The 21,567-nt window shown below is 38.9% G+C and overlaps 1 protein-coding gene across 1 annotated transcript in view; it reads right to left on the bottom strand.

The window, feature by feature from the left end:
• Nucleotides 1-1,949: 1,949 nt before the first annotated feature.
• Nucleotides 1,950-21,567, bottom strand: part of ITGB5 (integrin subunit beta 5) — a 74,218-nt gene continuing 54,600 nt past the window's right edge. Inside the window, exons 11-15 of the mRNA XM_063288770.1 lie at nt 14,386-14,608; nt 12,902-13,005; nt 6,810-6,926; nt 3,682-3,848; nt 1,950-2,534 (exon numbers count right to left, since the gene is read on the bottom strand). Of these exons, the coding sequence (XP_063144840.1) occupies nt 2,439-2,534; nt 3,682-3,848; nt 6,810-6,926; nt 12,902-13,005; nt 14,386-14,608 (707 nt within the window). The 3' untranslated portion in view covers nt 1,950-2,438. The remainder of the gene's footprint in view (nt 2,535-3,681; nt 3,849-6,809; nt 6,927-12,901; nt 13,006-14,385; nt 14,609-21,567) is intronic.

Raw genomic sequence — 21,567 nt, 5'->3', positions numbered from 1 at the left:
GGCTTAGATCACTGCTGTCAGTCTGTTGACTGGAGTCAGTTACAGTATGCTGGTTTGCTTTGTTGGCTATTGCAAGGCCTGCAAATAGTGGATGACAGTAAAGTGCATGAAATCCATCCAAAAATAAAATGTAGTTAAAATATTAATTGATTATAGTTAATGTACTGATTTCTTCTGTGTATAATAAATACTCCTTTGGTCACAAGAACAATTACAACTTGGTAGCAACTTTTGGAGGGGGCTTGAGGGCCACACTGAAAGCATTGAAGTTCACAACCAGCCACGGGGCACAAGTTGTGTCCTCTTGAGCTACAATGTATTCAATTAAATGTGCTACTTAATGACCTATGAACCCCCATATGACTCAAGCAGGTTACATGTAGATCTGTATACTCTTATTACCGCTTGGCTGGGTTTCAGATCTACTGGAAAGTCCGTTCTCTTAGTTTAGGTAATGTCTGATACTTTTTGGATTTGTGGAAGTTGAACTAGCTCCTTCCTCCACATCAATCTGCAAGCAGGAAAAATTGGCAAGCCTCCAGCAAGTTAAAATAGCATGACTGCTGATTTGGGGATGCAAGTTTTCAACGTTTAAATAGGTTCCCTGAAGTTTTTGTCAGTCTCTGAGGGTTGCTGGCCAAAAGTGTAATAGAGTTTCAGTAAGCAAAGAAATACATTACAGTACACATTACATATCCTCTTAGATCTGAAAAAATGACTTGAAAGTACAAAAACTTGCATCAAACTAACCTGTTGAATAAAACTGTCCACTGGAGTGTGCTGTGAACTTTCAAAAGTAGAACTTCAGAAACTATCCTCAGCCCTGCTGAGAGCAAAACAACTAATCCAAGAATTAGAAGTTAAGACATTTTGCTTGAATCCAAATGGGGAACCAGACTTTGAAAAGTCAGGTTACTTTCTAAAAAACCAGAAAAGTCTGGTCACTTTCTAAAATCACTGTTAGGCAGGACTACCGAATCTGGGCTGCAAGGTTCCCGATAGTGACCAGATGGCAATAAAGAAAAATAGGATGCTCTAATTCTTGGCCACTATGTAGAGGTTACCCAGATTTTGCACCTGGATCTTAATCCTAATGAGGATTGGCTCCAGACTACATCTCCCTAGTTTTTATTACTGATTTCTGTATTTATTTGTCACCTTTCCTCCAGGAGCTAAAAATGACATTCATCCTATTTGAAGTGGATTTAGCATTGTAATGAAAGATACTTCATATCTCACTTAATAAGTCCCAATATATAATCATATTTGTCTTACCAGGTACCTCACTGGGAATAAAAAGGACAAAAAAAAATTAGAGTCAGTCTTCTCTATAATCCTACTTCATTTTGAAGTAAAACTGAACCTGGCAATTGCCGTTATGATCTTCTGGATCATACTGAGAATTCATAGCATCAAGTCACTTGTTTTATTCCTGCTGCCTTCTGAACTATATGCAATAGTAGTTTTAAGAAATCCCAGCTGGGTCACTGCAAGAAATCAGGAGTTCATTAAGGCTAATTAACAATGAACTTGTTGCTTCCATTAATTGCAGCTAAGCTCAAAGGTAACACTAAATCGTATGCATGTTTACTTGGAAGTGCACTGATCATATATCAAAAGCTACTTCTAAGTAAAAATTTGTAATGACCACTTTAATTTTTTACTTTATTTTCAAGTCTGTAGCTACTACATTACTGAGTTCTGGCTCAAATGATACTCTAGACAAATGGGTAGCTCACTTCTGTGTTCATCATATTATTTGATGTTTTATTTCTGCTTTTTTAACATTGTGGTTGGTTAAAGTTCTTTCATAGCAATAATTTAAATTTAGATAATGTTTATTACGATCATGTTAAGTCCTAATTGTCCTGTGGAATTTGTAGATAGTGTATCTGATACTTCACAGTACAGGTGCTTGGGGGAAATAAATAATTAAATGATACAGCATATCTGTATATGCAATTGTTTTATTTTTTTTATAAAAATTATTCTAAAGACTGCATAACATCTGGATCTTTCTAAAAAAAGTTTTCACCACCAAGGTCTCCATTGCTAGATTTTTCCCCCCCTAGAAACTGTCAGCAACACAATATCCCTCTGAATTTGGGACTGCATACCTTCTCCTAAGGAGATATGGATGAAGCTGTTACATGGCGCACTGTTCAATCTGCTGGCACTTCCAAGCCATCAGAAGAGTTCCCAATCAGTGAGGCCTGGTTCAGAGTATATCAGAATGGCTTTGAGTTAGAAATCTGAAGAGCACGTTGGCCACTGGCCATTGTCCTTAGCATGCAAATGGAAGCCCTCTCCTGCTGTTTGTTGCATTTTTAGGGATTGTGCAGCCACCAAGGGTTCCCTCTTCCATTTGACAAGTACTGAAGAAGGAAGCCAAGCAGTTATCAAGCATTCCATTTTCTCTCCCAGCCTCGAGTAGTCCATCAGTCAATTGTACCATTATAGGTCCTGTTGAGCTTGTTGAATGTGAAGTCTAAACTATGTGTGGAAATGGGCTTGCGGTAAAGAGGGTTTGAGGCCTTAAAAAAAAGAAAAAGGAAAGGATAGGAAAATTATGAAACAGAATGCCTTCTTGGTAAGATTAAACTATACATTCACACCAGTAAATATGATTTACTGCTAAAGACAAAAGTGAGGTTATTCTGTTAGTCTTTCACACCGGTCTCCTGTAACATTTAAGTCTTGCTCCTTTAATGTCCTGTCCTTTATTGCCACTAAATTTGCACAAAGTAGCCAATCTACAAAATTGCTCACGTACAGCCTCTCACTGTCCTATTTGATGTTGTCTAGCATGCACTGGAAGAAATTTTTATATTGTTTCATAAGGGGTAAATTGAAGGCTTGTAATATTTGTGAGATTAAGGAAGGATTTTGCTTTCTATCTTAAGTGGAGTCACATAAACACCCTCAGCAATCAGTAACAAGGGCATTGAGATTCTACAATGAAATACAGCATGGCTAAATATCCAGTAATTCAGAAATTGAATTTCCTTTATACTGCTCAAGCTAGTTCCACATAGAACCGAGTTATCCAAGATGGCATAATATAGTTTCCTGTTCAGAGCAGGGAATGGAACCATGGTAATGTTACCTGACTATTTTGGTTGTGTGAAGCATTTGCAGAGGTGCTTCATTTTAGTAACAATTCTGGTGGAAACGTCTTATCTATATGCACTCATATGCCCAGATGATATGGGGGGACTTTGAAGTGCTGCACTGAAGATACGAGAGAATGCAATCCATCAAAATTTTGAGCAAAAGATTCAGAAAGGTGCTTCAGTTGCTTTGCCAAATACCTCTTTAAATAATTCACACAACCCTAACTTCTACCATCTTTCCTCCACATTGTCCTGAATTTATTTATATCCAGGTAAAGAGATCTTGATAATAGACTGATGAACGTTGCTACAATCAAAATTAGAAGCTGCTATGTATGTCAAGAGGGCAATATAAAATACAATTCTCAAAAAGTGCCTGAATAATAAAACCTCACATGTTTTCTAAAGGCATTTTTCCTGTTTCCAGAAGTAGACTTCTTGATTTCGGGTCATTCCTGAACAAAAACCTTATTACCTCCCCAGTCTCCAAATTCTTAGCATCCTTTTGCATTTCTGAACCAGTTTAGCATTTTCTAGCTCCTCTTTATTTCCCTAACTTAATACTTACCATTTCGTATCTTGCCCGGGAACGCTCACTTTGGAATTTGGCAAATTCCCGTCTGTCATGAATAGTAACCAACAGCTTCCAGATTGCCAAAAGAACAACGCCTAGGAGCACAATGCTGCCTACTACAGCCAGTAGGATCATCATGGCATCAGGAGCAGTACTACACTCTAATGAGAAGAAGGAGAACAGACTTCACTCTTATTGACAAGGACAGTGTCTTCAAAACAGCCCTCATCAAGGGATGGGGGAGCAATGGAACAAATACCCCTGAACTTTGCATGAATCTAGGTAATAGGAAAGTACCTGAACATAACTGTTTTCAAATGCTATTATCCATTTTTTACCACTAAAAGTAGACCTGAGATTTAAGCAGTAAAAGTCTATTCCTAACAAATTAACTCCTGATTCCTTTGTATAATTCATTAACATGGATGGTGTTGCAAGTTGAATTCATATAATTGAGCCTGATGTGGAGTGCTGGCTGCGCATGCATCATTAAGCAGATGGGAAACTCTTGTATCGGCAGCTCCCCAGTATGACCCCAAATCAGAGCAGCATATTAACTTAAAAAATGAAATCTCACTGCTGAAAGGTTTATGTGCACACAGCTCATGAATGATGGATATAGGCCACACTCTTGTATCAGAAAAATTTCCTTGCAGGGAAGGTTATATGCATAAAATAAATCTCTGGGAATGAACAGCTAGATTTAAATATGCATATTTTACTTTAAAGAGCAACCCAGCATTGGATTAAGCATAAGTGCCATGCTGTATATCTACAGGGTTACTATATGTAACAAAATCGGATTTGGCTGAAAGTTCTAGCAATGCAGAAATGGATATTCCTTGGACTGGTATTAAAGGAAACACTTTTTCAGTGTTAGGATTCTTGTTTGCCAGGTGCACTATTTATATATTATTTATTTATCTATCTATCTATTAATAACATATTACATATTTCATATAATGCTATATTTCTCAAGCTATGCTTTTTTTGCCTACATGTAAGCATTTCTCACAGCAGATGGCAGCACTTAGCCAACTTTGATATTGAAAAAGCTAAGCAGGACCAGATTGGGTTAGTTCTTGGAAGGGAACGAATAGGAATACCCAGGGCTGTAGACTAGATATGAAGTAAAGGCAACAATATAACACTTCCATGCTATTGCAAAGAAGACAAGATAGACACATATATGTAGTCACCATGAATCAAGTTTGACCCAAGGGAAGCTTTACTGTTTATATTTGGAAGTTCAGAATATGGAAATGAGAAAATAGTTTCTCCTTGTTTCTTATTCCTGGCCTGAAATTCAACTTTACATCTGTTCACACAGATGTAACTGAAATGAATATTCAGTTACAAATGGACTCTCTCCAATGTTTCTGTTTAAATTGCTATTCTATACATGGAATTATCTAGATTCTTTTCAATCTGGTGATAATTATATTTAAGCCTAGCTAGCATATGGGCTGGGTGGGGATTTCTATCCAGTTGGTCAGATCTTGTCCCAAATGTTTCTTCTTAGCAGTAGTGCTTTCAGACTGGAGTAAGCTTATTTCATCAACCCATCTCAGCACCACAGCAGCCACAAATACAGTCTTTTCCTGTACTGGCATGTGGAAAACCCTTATCAGACCAATTGTATATAAAGTGGCAAATGTGGAAGAATATCATCCTCAAAAATCATTTTCAAAGTCATAGTGCAACTTTATGACATAGTTTATCTTAAAGTAACCTTACCTATCGTATCTCTGAGAATAACGAACTAATTTGATGGTACTATGTGTCAAAATAAGGGTGAAGAGCTATGCTATCAAACATAATAGTGATGGAACTTTGACAACAATGCCATAAAGGCGCAAATAACTTCATTATATGTAAAATATTATGTAGTCTGATAGTTGATTGGCACATGGAAATTGCTGATTTGTAGAACCAGTGAAAAGAATTGCAAATTTCATTCTTACTCTTAGAAATGTCTACATGGTAGACATATGATGCATCTGAAGCAAAACTAAATAAATAACAATTAAAGAATTTGGTGCTAGCCAAATAATACAGATTCTAATGTCCCAACCTATAATATGGGAAAAGGAACTCATGGAGCACTTCTTATAATTCCAATGAGAGGAGAAGAGGACAACAAAAAAAGTCTATGTTTAGGGCTTTTTTTCCCCCCCTGAACATGCATGGATCTCTGACTGGAAAAAGACTGACATCTTATCAGTAGTTTAGATAAACCTACCCTTACAGTCCAATCTCTGTCTAGAACTGATGGCTGGAAGCCAAACAAAGGCACAATATACTAAGATACTCCTATTCAACAATAATTTAAAATGCAGATTGAATTTGTAGTGTTAGTGTTAATAATTTATTTTAGGTAGGTAAAAATAGATAGTGATTGACTGTGCTGTGTGCCACTCTACTACTGAATGTGATTATTTAGAACCTGTATTTTTCTTTATATAATTTATCTACATATAAAAAGCACAAATCCAGTGTGGACATTCTCTGCACCATATACAGTACTAGGAAATGAGTTTGCTAACAAATATGTACGCAAAAAGCTTGAACTAATTGTGTGCAGTGGCTAAACAATGAAGTTCGAAGCAGAGTTTTTGCCATAATTTTTGCCCTAAGAACACTCAACTAATTAAAGATTTCCCCTGCTAACTGATATTTGATCTATGCTCTATGCCTTCATTTTATGTCCAAATCAGACTGAAGTCTTCCTGAAACCAGCACAAGCATGCTGAGAATATATGCCTTTGAATTTATCTTGTCATCCTAAATACAAATGATCTGGTATGGGTGTCAGCTTTTCAAATGCTAGTGTTAAAATAAATAACTTTCTGGATTTTGTCTTGTGTATTGTGGGTCTGTGTTTTTCAGATGTCCCTTGTGCTACCAAATGCCATCTTTCTCTTCAATATTGTACCACCCACTTCCTATAAAAATTGGAGTTGAACTGATCCACATATATTTTTTTTACTAATGAAAACTGTGTCCAAATCTGTTTTTGTGTCCTGTACCGTTCTAAGATAGCTTGTTTTTTCAAATTCTCCTTGCCTTGCTAATCTGGAGATTTTACATCAATAAGGAAAAGTAAGCAGATAAATAACTACCTGGTTCCTTGAGAACAGTGATATTTGTCTTTCCATTGGTGAGTTCTGAGTACGTGAATTTCATCACACAATCCTCCACCGGATAGGCGCAAAAGACTGAATTAGGGTCATCAGTTTCTGAAATAACATTTAAAAAACTTAGTGGAATAAAAGCCATTAATGCAATACATCGCAATATATTCAGACACAAAGTCACGTTCCATATTTGCTTTGTTAGGCATGTGTTCAGTGCATCATAATGTGTTTAAAATGCCTGTTATTTTGGCCTCTGCAACTTACGGATATGTTGGGATTCTCATGGGACTCTGGATTCCTTTCAACATGAGAGGCTTCTTGTTAGTACATACGGAGCACGTTACGGAAGGGTTCACATGTCTAAAATTGTACCAGCCATTAACACAGAGAGTGGGTTGGATGAGATGTCCAGCCCAATTGCCTCAGCTTCATGTCTAATTGTTTATAAATCCATGGATAGATATCACTCCAAGAACGCAAAGGAAATGTTGACGTGGTTATACCCTACTAAAACTGTAATTAATATGAGGTCCTGAAAGGCCAAGTAAAACTGAAGTTCGGAACAATTTCTTTGGAAGAAGTAGTTTCATTTCCTTCTACAAATCTGCATAAAAGAAGCAATTGTCTAGGAATAGGCTTAATTTTGCAGCCTATTTCTGGACATAGGGAGTGGGAACAGAATTACAACATTGGGTGATATGTATTACAGAAATATATGTTGTGAAAATACTACAGAGGGATCAACAGACAGCATTAAACTATTCTGTTAATTAAAAGTTTCCAGAGATCTGGGGTAGGTTGAGGTAGGCAAGTGACATGTTTTCAGGTAGGTCTATTTTTACTCATACAGATTTCAATCCTTTAAAAGGTTATTTAGCCCTTTGGGAAATAAAGACACCTAGCAACTATTTCTAGCTCTGGTAAGACAATGCTAAGCAGTGTTATTATTAGTAAAAATAAGATACACAGTAGGCAGCTTACAAGAAAAAACTAAAATGAGTCAAAAATAAAAGTCTAAAAAGCCAGCATGAAAAGTTGCCTTGACCCCCACCAAAACTATAAAAAGGAGGGGGTCTTGCTTCAATTACAGTTGCAGTTTATTCCTTGAAACAGACCCTCCAAAGAAAAAAGCAGAATTGAGGATATTAAAAGTACCTATAATGACATTGTCAGCAAATCTCATTACTCATCTGGTTACTGTGCTCAAAGCATAGAGCAGACTCTAGAAGGAAGCAGTTCTATAGTTGTTGTTTTTTCATCGTATGGCATAGCAGTTCAGTTTTCCTGCTGCTTTTTCTTGCTGGAAAATCCTTGTGAGGTCCAGCAGCCAGATGTGTAGACTGTTTAGCCGTGACAAGTCACGTTGCCCGGGATGCACCACGAGGAGGCTAGTCTACATTGCACTGAGTTGGGCTGAGAAAGCGTGACTGGCCCAGGGTCACCCAGCTGGCTTTCATGCCTAAGGTGGGACTTGAACTCACAGACTCCTGGTTTCTAGCCCTGAACCTTAACCTGTATGTATGTATGTATGTATGTATGTATGTATGTATGTATGGCTTTGAGCATTATAGCGAGCACCTTGAATTGGATCACAGTGCAATTAAGTTCAACTATTTTACCACAGGAATGATGTGGCACATCCACAAAGTACCACTTGTCACCCTTATTGTTGCATTCTGGGCAAACTTTATGAAAGGAAGAGGTCACTTAAATATTCTTGAGTATATTGTGTCTGTTCCTGTTGTGACTCATCTATACACTGGGTGAACCTTTGTCAACTCCTACTTGTCAAGGAGCCAAACAGCCTAAGCACATAAGAGATTCAAGCATCTCAATGAACTTTTGAACTTGATTGCTCCCATGGCACCTGGCACCAAACTCACTGCCATTGCAGCTACAGTTCCAGACTAATTCACCAAGAGTTGCTAGAAGTAGGTATACAAGACAGGTATTGAATTAAAACATGTGTATTATGTCTGTGGATCCTTGGCCAAGTTCTCATAGATTTCCTAAAGTCTGCAGGATTCTAAGAATTCTCGCAAAAAACACTAAACTTTAAGAATAGTGGATTCCCATTCAGTCATAGTCCATACAAATTCAAACTACAATGGAAATGCCATTGGGAATAGAGAGAAAAAGGTTGTATTTTTTTCAGCCCTCCACACTGAGCACAAAGCAAAGGTATTCCCCATAATTGCAACAAGAGCTAAGAAAGAGTTGTGAGGGTCACTGCAACAACTGAGTATCAAATACATTTTCTTTGAACAGTAGATGTATAGGTTCATAGAGTCTGATTATCAATCCTTCTCTTTTCAATCTAATGACAGTAAAACAAGTATCAGAGTTCCTCTGATTCAAGCTAAGACATGAAGCTTTAATAATTAGAAAAAGAGATTATAACCACAAGATCAGACATACTCTATCGTGTGCTCTAATTTTCACCTCCTCTCTATTGACTTCACTTTTCAACATTCCAGACTCCCATTCTGAGTGGTAGCTGCAAAGTGCTGACAAAGTGAAGATGTTATCAAAACTGCAAGCCATCCACTTGCATTCCAGGAAAAACACTGAATAGTTTTAGGTTCAAAAAGGGCAGTAAGATAATTACTGGGAGCAAAGGTGGAAGTTGTAAAAGAAGGGGGAGAAATGAAACAGGAATTAAGTAAAGAGGGTGACAGCTGCTTGAAGCATTTTATACTGAATGATATAAAGACAGACTGCTACCATGAAAATGCAGATGAACTTCATTATCTGATTTTACATGGATTGCCTTGTAGGTTTCTTCCCCTCTCAAAGTATCTTTTGTGTCAGAGATGTGCAAAACCTTTTGAATAAGGCTGTCTTAAGTATCAAATGCCCTATTTTAGATGCAAAGTCAATTATTTTGAGTGCTAAATAGACTGAAAGTGTTTTGTATGCAAAACACTTCCAAAATACTTGAACTAGCCTGTTTCACATTCAAAGCAGGATGTTTCAGATTTGAAATGGCTTAATTCAAAATATTTTGCATACCTCTACTCTATATGTACAGTCTGGGTTTCATACATGTCCACCTTCCCACTGACTTTAGTGGGACGAAGTGAGTGCCAATGTAATGCGTGGCCAGAATGATACTGAATCAAAAACTGCCCCCAGGAGAACACCATCAAGGCTGCCTTGTGAGGATTGGGGACGTTATAATTCTTACACTAGCAGGAGAGGAAGTATATATAATGTGGTTCCCAATACAGTACTAAACAAATTTAGCCCTTTGAAACAACTGCAACGTTCACCAACAAGAGCAGGTTCATCATAGGTGACCAGGTGTGCACATTTTGCTCACAGATATAAGATGCTACTCTATTCTTTATTAAATGCATTATTATTTATTATGTAGAACTAAGACACTTTTCTTCATAGGCAGATGTAAATTTAACCAGCAGTGGCTCTTTTAAGGATCTCAAGGATCTTTTAACATTAGTATGCGGAGAATGTACATGTAGAAAAAAGCTGCACTGAACTACTGAGCCATAACTACAGATTATCAACCAAAGGAGACTGGTAAGGAAGTCCCACTTGCTTAATCTTCTGTGTGTGTGTTTTTTAATACAGGATTATAGAGTGGATTATACAACAACACAATGGGTGGTTCAAATTCTATAAGTTCTTGCAGTAATTTAAAATCATTTCCCCTCCTATTTATTACCTGGAGACAAAATTAGCTGTATAAAGCATGAAAAATAAGACGATAAGTATTTGATAAATTCAGTGAGGACTTTGTCAGAGGGCAGAGGGGGAGGAATGTGCTCTTTCCTAGCCTAGATTATGCTTGACTACATACGATCTCTGGGCACTGCTGTTCTTCCTTTAGGTGATGCTGAAATCCTGTCGCCTACAAAATTCAGGTTTTGAATATTTGGGGTATATTATTCTAGACATGCTGATTTCAAATGAAACAACAATGAACTGGGCAGAGTTCTGACCAAACACATGTGGCACTGTACATGTTTCATTTTCTTGTAGAATGTTAACACAAGTAGCATTCCAAATTAAACTTCAGCTCGCTAGCTGTAATTATCCTATTTTTCTTCTCTTTCTTCCTCATACAGCTAATCCAACTGCAACTGTCCCCCAAAGGTTGATGCTTCCATCTCTAAATAGCAAACCAGTAGTGAAAAGATTTATATTTAATATTCTGGCGGACAAGGAAATCGTTCTCTTGATTTGGCCTTTGAACCATTTGTAATCTTCTCCTTATACTGGAAGACCTTCACGTGCAATCCAGTACAATATTTAGCTAAGTTATCTCTGCAGGGCTTAAACATGTGAATTTAGAAAACAGCCTTAATCTAAAGGCTACCATTTAGAGTTATGCACATTCAGTTACCTGAAATTAAGTTTTTAAAACTTGTACACTTTTGCATTTACAGAAAAGGGAAGATTTCAGGTAGCTATTCCAGGTAAAATCATTATTAAAATATGCTACAACAAGACCTCTACTGCACTTCTAGATGCCACTAAGGAAGAATGGTGTTGTCTTCAAAAGATAGAAAGCAGAACTGATATTAAAGCCCTATGCAAATAGCCAAAGGAATGTCAAACCTACCCTTGCCCTCAAGAGAGTGATAGAAACAAATCCACCATAGGTTAAAGAAAGAAAAAAGAGTGTCGCAAAACATTTACATTGATAAATAGCTGTTCCTTGTGAAATTGGGAGGCAGAAAGAATGAGTCAAAGCAACAGAAGTCATATATATGGATGAAGATCAACACTGGGATGGTCCCCACTTCTGCGTTACATAGATAAGAAAGAAGATGAGGCCATTTTTTTAAAGGCAACTGAGTTCAAATTGGAGTAATCCCAAACTTAAAATACTTACAAACTCGATATTGGAATAGGCAAAGAGGATAGTCTATGTGAAACAGGCTAGTTCAATCTCTGGAAAACATCTATGCACTCCAAAAATATCGCCTGTATAATCCAGAAAGGTGCTGGATAGAGGCAGTGGAATATACAGTAGATTAACAGTGAAGTGAACAGATTAACAGTGAACATTCAACTCAGTGCAGTCTGCTCTGACAGACTGGGGCAGGCATAGGACTCTCAACATTCTGCTGTCCAATATTCAATTAGGTGGAAACCTTAGGATTCCTAACTTGTCTCCACTCAACCTATTTGATCTGGCTGGCGGGGCCCCATAGGAGAGTCTTTTCTGCCATGGCACCCGCCCTCTGGAACACCATCCCTCCAGAGTTTAGGTTGGCCCCAACCTTGCTGGCCTTTTGCAGGACCCTGAAGACCTGGTTCTGTGCTCGAGCCTGGGGCCCTGGATGTGGGACGGAGCCCATTTCCTGGATAAGTTGAGGGCTTTTTTATGGTTTCCCAGCTGCTGTGTGTGTTTTATTTCTTGTTTGGTTTGCGTGTGTGTATTTGTTTACATTTTGTGAGCTGCCCAGAGTCATGTACCGAGATGGGTGATTGTCTAAATAGATTTAATAAATAAATAATACATTCTTCACTTCTGTTGTTCTTATGCAAAGCACCTTACATACTACAGAAAGTGTGTTTCCTCCAGCAGCTGAACATGTGAGCAGCACAAACTGTTGAGATTTTCCTACTAACAGATTAAGCTGCTGTTGTACCTAGTCATTTTGGCCGGGTGAAAAGGTTGCAATTGATTGTCTCCTCTCACTGCTTCATGCAAATCACCTGGGGGGAGGAGGAAACCTGCCCAGACTTGTTCTTACTTCCTCTTTTTTTTTTTTCTCTGCCAGCAATGTAGCCAAGCAAGGCTTGCTCCAAAAGGGGAGCTAAGTCCTTTAAATATGTTTTGCTTTTGTTTTGCTTTCTGTAAATAAATTATTTTTATAGAAATGCTTGGTGTGTGACTTTTTTGACCTCTCCTGGGCTAAAGGCTTTCCCAGCATCTGCCAACACAAACAGCTCAAAAACTCCCGCCCCAATGAGCCAAGAACTCATGGCACCAAAAACAAATTGTGGCAGCTTCCCCCAAGTGCCCTCCCTGTTAGAAATACACCTATGATTCGCACACTTTATATGTGCAATGTTTCCATCAGCTTCACTTTGGTGGTACTTACTTAGAAATTCTACTCGTGTTATGATTTCATCCCGGCAGTGTTTCTGGCAGGTTTGATTATCAGCCAACCTTCCTGAGTTGAACAGGATACAATCAATGCAGTCCCTTGGAAGGAAGAATCAGTGATAAACGTATCTTCAAGTCACATTTAAAACACAATAATGAGGCTTCTTTGGAAAATAAAACTTCTTCCTGTATAGACTACATACCAGAGCAGCCACAGATTAATTCACCCTTGTGGCTGTTACAACATGCAAAGAGAAGAATGAGCTTCCAATATTTCAACCCAAAATAGGTTATCATTGCAAATGTATCAATGCTACATGTTCAGGTGAATATTCCCTTGAGCTTAACATCTAACACATGATGGAGATAAAAGGATCTCACTCCAGCTCAAAGCATTTTAGCCAGAGGAATCAGTCTTGATATTATACCTGTAGCACTAGACTCTGAATGACTCCCTTTTCTGAAGCTGAATTGGCTCCGACATAATAGAAACTATTGCTCTAGAATCTGGTTGAATTTGGATTCAGCTTTTGCGACAGGATTTTGCTTCCACAGAAGCCCCACCAGACTGTGACATTTGTGTTCTTTTGAACATCTGAGGTCAGGTAAAACAGGCCAACTGCTCATGCATGGCCAAAGGCTTCCTTAACTTATAATGTAATGTACACCACAACGTTACTCCAGAAAGAGCTGTTTTGATGTTTTCATTCCTATTTAATCCACATAAAACAGCTACATTTTGAATGTTAAATCTTCCCAGGAAGTGATTTCAGCTTGGTCAGCCGCACTCTAAGAATACTCATAAAAAGGATAACACACTTAAAAGAGAAATCATTCTAGAGAGGTTTCACTTTAGGGAACAGTTCCTTGGAATAGTCCCAAACTGGGTTTTTTAGTAATTTGAGGCTGAATAAAATTAGAACTAAGGATAAAAATGCAGGGGTGTGTGTTGCATCAAGCAAAACCCAACACTGTATACTAGTGATTTATCACATCTTCATACAGCACTTGGTTTTCCTGGCTGTCCAGGCCTACATAACTGGGGTGGTCAAATGTCTGACAAGCTACAATGTATGAACACTATGCTGTTTCCAACTTGGGCAAGCGCTCACAAATATTACAGACCTGAAGCAATGTTAGCCAATCAGATTCCATTATATGGGTTTTGGACTACCAGAGCAGAACGAGAGGAAGATAAGCAAGTCATTAATACATGAGCCCCAGGAAAGTTCTATTTCATGTTCTATTGTTAGGGAGTCTTTTTAATACAAAAACCAAGCCCCAACTTCCATGCATACAAAGTATTGAAGAATGGTCTCCTTTATAGTAACCTCTGTCAAGCTTTGATAATCACCACTTACTGTTTTTCATACTTGCAAAAGTATACAGGATTGAAAGGACACTAATGCAGCTGAGAAGCCACAAAGGAGAACATGTCATGCTCTTTGAGTGGTTTTGAATCTAGATATTGGCACGTACCTTTTAGTACTGCAGACACCTGGGCATGTGGGACACTTCTCACAAGTCTCCCCAAAAGCACCAGGTTCAGTGCACTGGCATGTCCCACAGATGCAGTTGCCTCGGCCACTGCACATCTGGCCATCATTAGAAAGACACCGGCCTGTGTCTGTTGAGCAGTTGCAGTTATCCCCAATGTAACCACGATGGCACTTACATTCCCCACAGTGGCATTCTCCATGACCTAAAGACAAGTTGCACAAAGAAAAAAAAATCACTTGCATTGCCAGTGAAATGAGCCATAGTTCCAGATGCTCTCTCAAAATCTGATTCAGAGACAGAAACACATTCAATAATCAATACAACCCATGATCCAAAAGCTGGTCTTGGATCTGTATTCACTGAAGTTCATTTAATTGTTATGGAATTATTGTGTGGTTTGGGGTACACTTTACTACTTCATCTATACTTTCTTATAAGATCATTAGTGGCCTATCTTATGAGATGAAAAAAAGACATATATATATCATATATAAATTGAGAGCCAGTTTGGTGTAGTGGTTAAAGCATCAGGCTAGAAACCAGGAGACGTGAGTTCTAGGCCTGCCTTAGGCACAAAGACAGCTGGGTGACCTTGGGCCAGTCATTCCCTCTCAGCCCTAGGAAGCAGGCAATGGCAAGCCACTTCTGAAAAACCTTGCCAAGAAAACTGTAGGGACTTGTCCATGCAGTCTCTGAGAACTGGACATGACTGAATGGATTAAAAAAAATGTTATAAATTACAAATAGTAGTAGTTTTAGCAGCATTCAGAGCCAGTTTGCTGTAGTGGTTAAGGCACCTGGCTAGAAAGTGGGAGACCGTGAGTTCTAGTCCCACCTTAGGCACAAAACCAGCTGGGTGACCTTGGACCAGTGTGTCTCTGCCTTAGGAAGGAGGCAAGGGCAAACCAATTCCTAAAATCTTGCCAAGAAAACTGCAGGGACCTTCCAGGAGTCAAGACTGATTCAAAGGAACAAAAGAAAAGAAAAGAAAAAAAATAGTGTTGGCATCAGAAGACATTAAGAGGAATAGAAACAGAGTATTAAACTGAGTATTAAAAGAAATTGAAGGCAAATAAAGAAAAAAAATGGTACCTACATTTCATGAGCGACAGACCTGTTTTTCAACTTCAGGTTGCAGATGGGCTATTGTTTTATTAAACCTTTCTCTCAGAAACAAGCAAATAATATATGTCCCTAGAAGGATTAGGGTAGAGCTCTTTTTAAACAAATGTACTGTCTCTAGTGCTTAAAAAAGGTGATGGCAGTTTTTAGGTTTCCAAACCAAGAAATTAGTTAAATAATCAGAATATGGATGTAAGCTGTAGAAAAGAAGAGCCAGCAATTGTCTTTTAACTGTTTCATATAATACAATTCTACATAAATTTACCCAGAATTCCCACTGAATTAAATGGGGATGTCCTCCAAAATTGTGGGCCTAGAACTGCGGTGTAAAAGAACTCACCCAACATCAACCTGTGGAAGACGACGACAGGCCAACCCATCAAGTTTTCAGCCCTGAGAAAACGTTTTTATACAATTATTTTATCTACCAAATGTGTACAGCACCCTTTCTTTCAGGATTGGTGTGTAGATGAAGGTGTTGCATTTAAGCTGGGAGACAGTAAATTGCTCAAGGCCTCCCAGTGAATGTTTAGGCTGAGCTGTTTTTAACCAAAGTCGCACTGGTTCCAGTCCACTACTCAGGTCCATACATGTCACTGGATATATCTCTTTGGAGGACCAGGAAAACTGATACTAGGGCTGCCTGTTTCAGATACCCAAAGGAAAAGCATGTTTTGGGAAAAAGGGATAAACCTTCTCAAATGGGTATCATCTTATATATAAAGCTCATCTGGAAAGCTAAGCTATACTCCTTAAAGAACAAGGGGTTATAAAGGAGTTAAATGCGATATCAAAACAGAACATAAGTTTCTTAGTTCTGATCTTAGTAGAAAAAAAAAACCCAGATGTTTTCTTTTCAGTTCTGGATCATCTTCTGATCCAGCCAGAGTCTGTTTATAGTCCAGTCAGAGTAGTACCACTGTCTCTTTTGTCGCCTTCTGTTTTGCACTAACAAATATTTCATGCTAAATATTTTCATCTCCAGATCTTTTTGTTGGTTGGAAAGAAATTTTGCTTTCTGCCAGAAAGAACAGAAAGTAAACAGCTACTACAAAATCTGCAGGATTGCCAGTGACAATATTTTGCAACAATTTATCCCCAGAGGAATTATTTCCTAATGGTTTGTAAAACAAGCCATGCGCTGAAGGCTGTAGCTTGATATTTAGGGCACTTGGAAGGAAGAGTTCCTTTAAAACGATACAGCCAAATAGTTCTTGTCAAACTACTTGATGAGACGGAACATGTTTGCAGAGTAAAGGTCATCAATTCTCCTCCCTTAGATTTGCAGAAGAAAAAAAAAGCTGTAATTAACTCTAAATGGGAAGTCAGTAAGGTTCCATTTAAAAGGAACTGTAGAGAATATAAAGGATTTGACTGAATCAAGTTCTTCCCAGCCTTTCCCTAAGACACAGAATTAGTTATAAAATACTTATACTGTGCTTTATTCTCAAAATAATATCTATCAGGAGTTTTAGACCAAAGTGACTCACATTGGGGATTTGTTGGCTAAACCCAAGTCTTGCATCCTGCTTCTCCTGTATATACCTACTATAGGCTACCACCTGCCTTCCTAAAGTTGCACACCAAGCTTGGCCTTTTTGGGGGGGGGGGTGCCTTTGAGTCATTGCTGACTCCTGGCAACTGCCTGGACAAGTCCCTGAAGTTTTCTTGGCAAGGATTGTCAGGTGTTTTGCCCTTGCCTGCTTCCCAGGGCTGAGAGAGTGTGACTGGCCCAAGGTCGCTCAGCTGGCTTCGTGCCTAAGGCGGCACTATAGCTCACCGTCCCCCAGTTTCTAGCCTGGTGCCTTAACCATTAGGCCAAACTGGCTCTCTGGCCTTCTTTAATGCAGCCTAATTTTAAAAGCTATCATGGGGAGATTTGCCCATTCATCAAATGTATTTATTTGATTTATATAGCCGCCCACCTCACACAAGTGACTCTGGATTACATATTTATTGTTTTATATTTTTTGCTGTACGCTGCCCAGAGTCACTTCTTGTGAGATGGGCACCCATAAATTTGATACATACATACACACACACACACACACACACACACATTACAGCACAGAAAAAATAGGTGGGTATGGCGAGAAACCTGATGCATACCAGAAGACAATCTGCTGATACTTCCTTAGCAGTAAGTAAGTTGTAGCTTTGGCTCTATTTTGTTGTAACCTTTTTATATCTAATGCTTCTTTTATTATTTTATTTTATAATTTCACTATTTTATTGTTTTATTATTAGATTTTACTGTATTTTATTGCATGTTATGACCTGTGGTTACAACAATAAACTTTACTTACTGACTTCCTTAGCCCTCTCAGGACCAACTACCAGCCTGCCACTCACTTTGTGTTCTCTGGGCACACTTCCAAGCAAGCCATTGAGACTGCACAGCATATCAATTGAATTGCCCAAGAAATGCCCATGAGGCCCAAAGATATTCTTATGCAGAAAGATGATGCTGGAGAATGATGCTTTGAAGCATGCTGGCCTATTTGTGTGTATGTATAGATGAATGTAAAAAACCTTAGAAATTTGGTGAGTTCCAGGCAGTGAAGGAAGTGTCCGAACAGCTATTGCTGCCCAGTGCAATTGAAAGAGCTATATACTAAGTCTAGATTTTAAAGTTCCTCATATCCAATACTGAATAGTAGGAAAGAGAACAGTGTCCATACTGTAAGAGTCTCTGGCCATCATCCTGCTATAGATGCAGCACTACTACAGTTTCTGGGAATTATTTCAAAAGTGTTCACATATAATTTTCATTGGTCTAGCCACACCTAAGCACTTTGTTCTCAAGCTTAATATCTCAAATGTACGTACCTAAACTGTGTTTGAAGCTAACTGCCTTACGGTAAACCACACACACATGCGCATGCACACACACACAAATATATATCCATATCCACCTGGACGAACACTGCAATCCTTGAGAAGTGAAAATCAAGGGGACTCATTGTGGAAAGGTCGCAGACTAAAAATAGTAACGGAGAACAGTGAGTATTCTGCTGAAAATTGGACTTCCATTTCAGACATGCTTTCAAATCCGAAAAGCTTCCCTCTTTTTTTCGCTGCTTTAACCTAAGTTTAGACTGGAAGATATTTCTGTCAGGAACATAGTAAACTGGCAAGTAAATGATAGCACCATGTAAGTACATTATAAATAAACGAGAACAGAAAGTGGAATGCTAATGGCTATTTATAATATGGGAGCAGCTTTAAAACCTTGAAAGGTGCAGACCCATATCTATCTACTAAACTTTCAACTTAAAAAGGGGATTTGACCAACTTGGGAAGAAGTCTATCAGTACTACTATATGACGGCTATATGAAATTAGTTCACAGGTAGCACTGACTACCAGATGCTAGAGAGCAACTGTTAGCTTTTGCCTGCCTTCTTTTATCATCTTACTTGCAGCAGAGACACTGTACTAGGTACAACAGGAAACAGAAGGCTAGTCTAGACAGTCTGTGTGAGAGTCATGTGTTATGGCATGTTAATACTCAACCAACTAGGTGTACGCTGCTCTTCTTTTCCAGACCATTCACAAACTGATCAATACAAATTACATTACATTAAAAAGGCGTAAGGTTTGAGACTTCCGGCGGGATCATGGCAGACTGAATGGCTTTGTCTGTGAGCTCTGCAGGCAAAACTGGCATCGTGGCAGTTTTTTCGGGCTCAGGCTGGTTTCTCCTGAAGCCCAGGAGCATTTTTCCAGAACAAGGAAAATGCTCGGAACTGACCCATTCATCCTCCGGATGGTGAGTTGCAACCAGGAGATTGTAAACAGCATTTGCAATCAGTGGGTAAGACTTTGCCGGGAGGCTGGGACATCTCCATTTCCAAGCCGCACTGCAGCCTTAAAGGAACATTAAGTCCAGCCACACCCCATTTCTAAAGCACTATGTATATACACTGTATATATATATGTATGTATATATACATACACACACACACACACACACACACAGTATATACATATAAATATACACACCCACATACATATATACATACATACTGTATGTATCATTTGTACCCTAAGAGAGGCTTTCTGCATTAAGGAGAAACTCACTCTCTTGATGCTTAACACTATTTCTGTGATCAACTGTTTTTTTTTTTTTAAATTAAGCTTTGGATTTTGCTTTTCATCCAGTACTAAGGAGGGTTGAGAGTATGTTATCATCTTCCTGTTATTATTTTTGTGTTAATTTTGAAGATTCTAACTTTTCTCCTACATGTTGAATCTGCTGTTCTGAACTTCTACTTTCCTGTTGCTACTTTCCCTGGGGAACTGCCTGATACCTTATCTTAACTCCATTTGGAAATTTTGCATTACCTTTCACTTCCGCTGGTTAAGTATCTAGGGGGCGCCATAACCTACCGCCTCAAATATGGAGGACCTTAACCAGGCTCTCCCTGACTTTCATAGAGACAGTCCAGGAGATATTAAGCAGATTCTTTCTGATTCCTGTCACACTATTATGCAAGACATTCAGAGCATTGTGGAAAATATGTGGTCTAAAATGTTTCCTCCTGTTGGGGATATTGTGGACGAAATGGAAGAATTTAACAGCAATGGAATTGTCTCTCCTAAGAATGAGATTGGGGCTTCTGTTGAAATCCTGGATGAAACTGACAACAATGAATTGAAGAATTTAAGCAGAGAAATTGAGCTGCAAGACATGAGTGAATTTGACTTTCTGATGGAATGTTCTGATGGAAAAGAAGGGGTTATTATGTATGGGAGGTTTTCTGGAGAGAAGTCTGTGTTTGTGAGGGGAGCAGCTGGAATGTTGGATTTCTTTAAGAAAATAGCTCTGTGCTTATGTTGTTGTTGTTTATTCGTTTAGTCGCTTCCAACTCTTCGTGACTTCATGGATCAGCCCACGCCACAGCTTCCTGTCGGTTGTCACCAGCCCCAGCTCCCCCAGGGACGGGTCCATCACCTCTAGAACATCATCCATCCACCTTGCCCTTGGTCAGCCCCTCTTCCTTTTGCCCTCCACTCTCCCTAGCATCAGCATCTTCTCCAGGATGTCCTGTCTTCTCATTATGTGGCCAAAGTATTTCAGTTTTGCCTTTAATATCATTCCCTCAAGTGAGTAGTCTGGCTTTATTTCCTGGAGAATGGACTGGTTTGATCTTCTTGCAGTCCAAGGCACTCTCAGGATTTTCCTCCAACACCACAGTTCCAAAGCATCGATCTTCCTTCTCTCAGCCTTCCTTATGGTCCAGCTCTCGCAGCCATATGTTACTACAGGGAACACCATTGCTTTAACTATGCGGGCCTTTGTTGTCAGTGTGATGTCTCTGCTCTTAACTATTTTATCAAGATTGGTCATTGCTCTTCTCCCAAGGATTAGGCGTCTTCTGATTTCCTGACTGCAGTCAGCATCTGCAGTAATCTTTGCACCTAGAAATACAAAGTCTTTCACTGCTTCTACATTTTCTCCCTCTATTTGCCAGTTATCAATCAAGCTGGTTGTCATAATCTTGGTTTTTTTGAGGTTTAGCTGCAAGCCAGCTTTTGCACTTTCTGCTTTCACCTTCATCATAAGGCTCCTCAGTTCCTCTTCGCTTTCAGCCATTAAAGTGGTATCATCTGCATATCTGAGATTGTTAATGTTTCTTCCAGCAATTTTAACTCCAGCCTTGGATTCCTCAAGCCCAGCATGTCGCATGATGTGTTCTGCATACAAGTTGAATAGGTAGGGTGAGAGTATACAGCCCTGCCGTACTGCTTTCCCAATCTTAAACCAGTCTGTTGTTCCGTGGTCTGTTCTTACTGTTGCTACTTGGTCATCATACAGATTCTTCAGGAGGCAGACAAGATGACTTGGTATCCCCATACCACTAAGAACTTGCCACAATTTGTTATGGTCCACACAGTCAAAGGCTTTAGAATAGTCAATAAAACAGAAATAGATGTTTTTCTGAAACTCCCTGGCTTTTTCCATTATCCATCAGATATTGGCAATTTGGTCCCTAGTTCCTCTGCCTTTTCTAAACCCAGCTTGTACATCTGGCAA

This window comes from Candoia aspera, chromosome 1, assembly GCF_035149785.1.
Source record: "Candoia aspera isolate rCanAsp1 chromosome 1, rCanAsp1.hap2, whole genome shotgun sequence".
Lineage (NCBI taxonomy): Eukaryota > Metazoa > Chordata > Lepidosauria > Squamata > Boidae > Candoia > Candoia aspera.
Note: the sequence above shows the minus strand (reverse complement) of the source record. Positions and strands in the feature narration are given on the sequence as shown.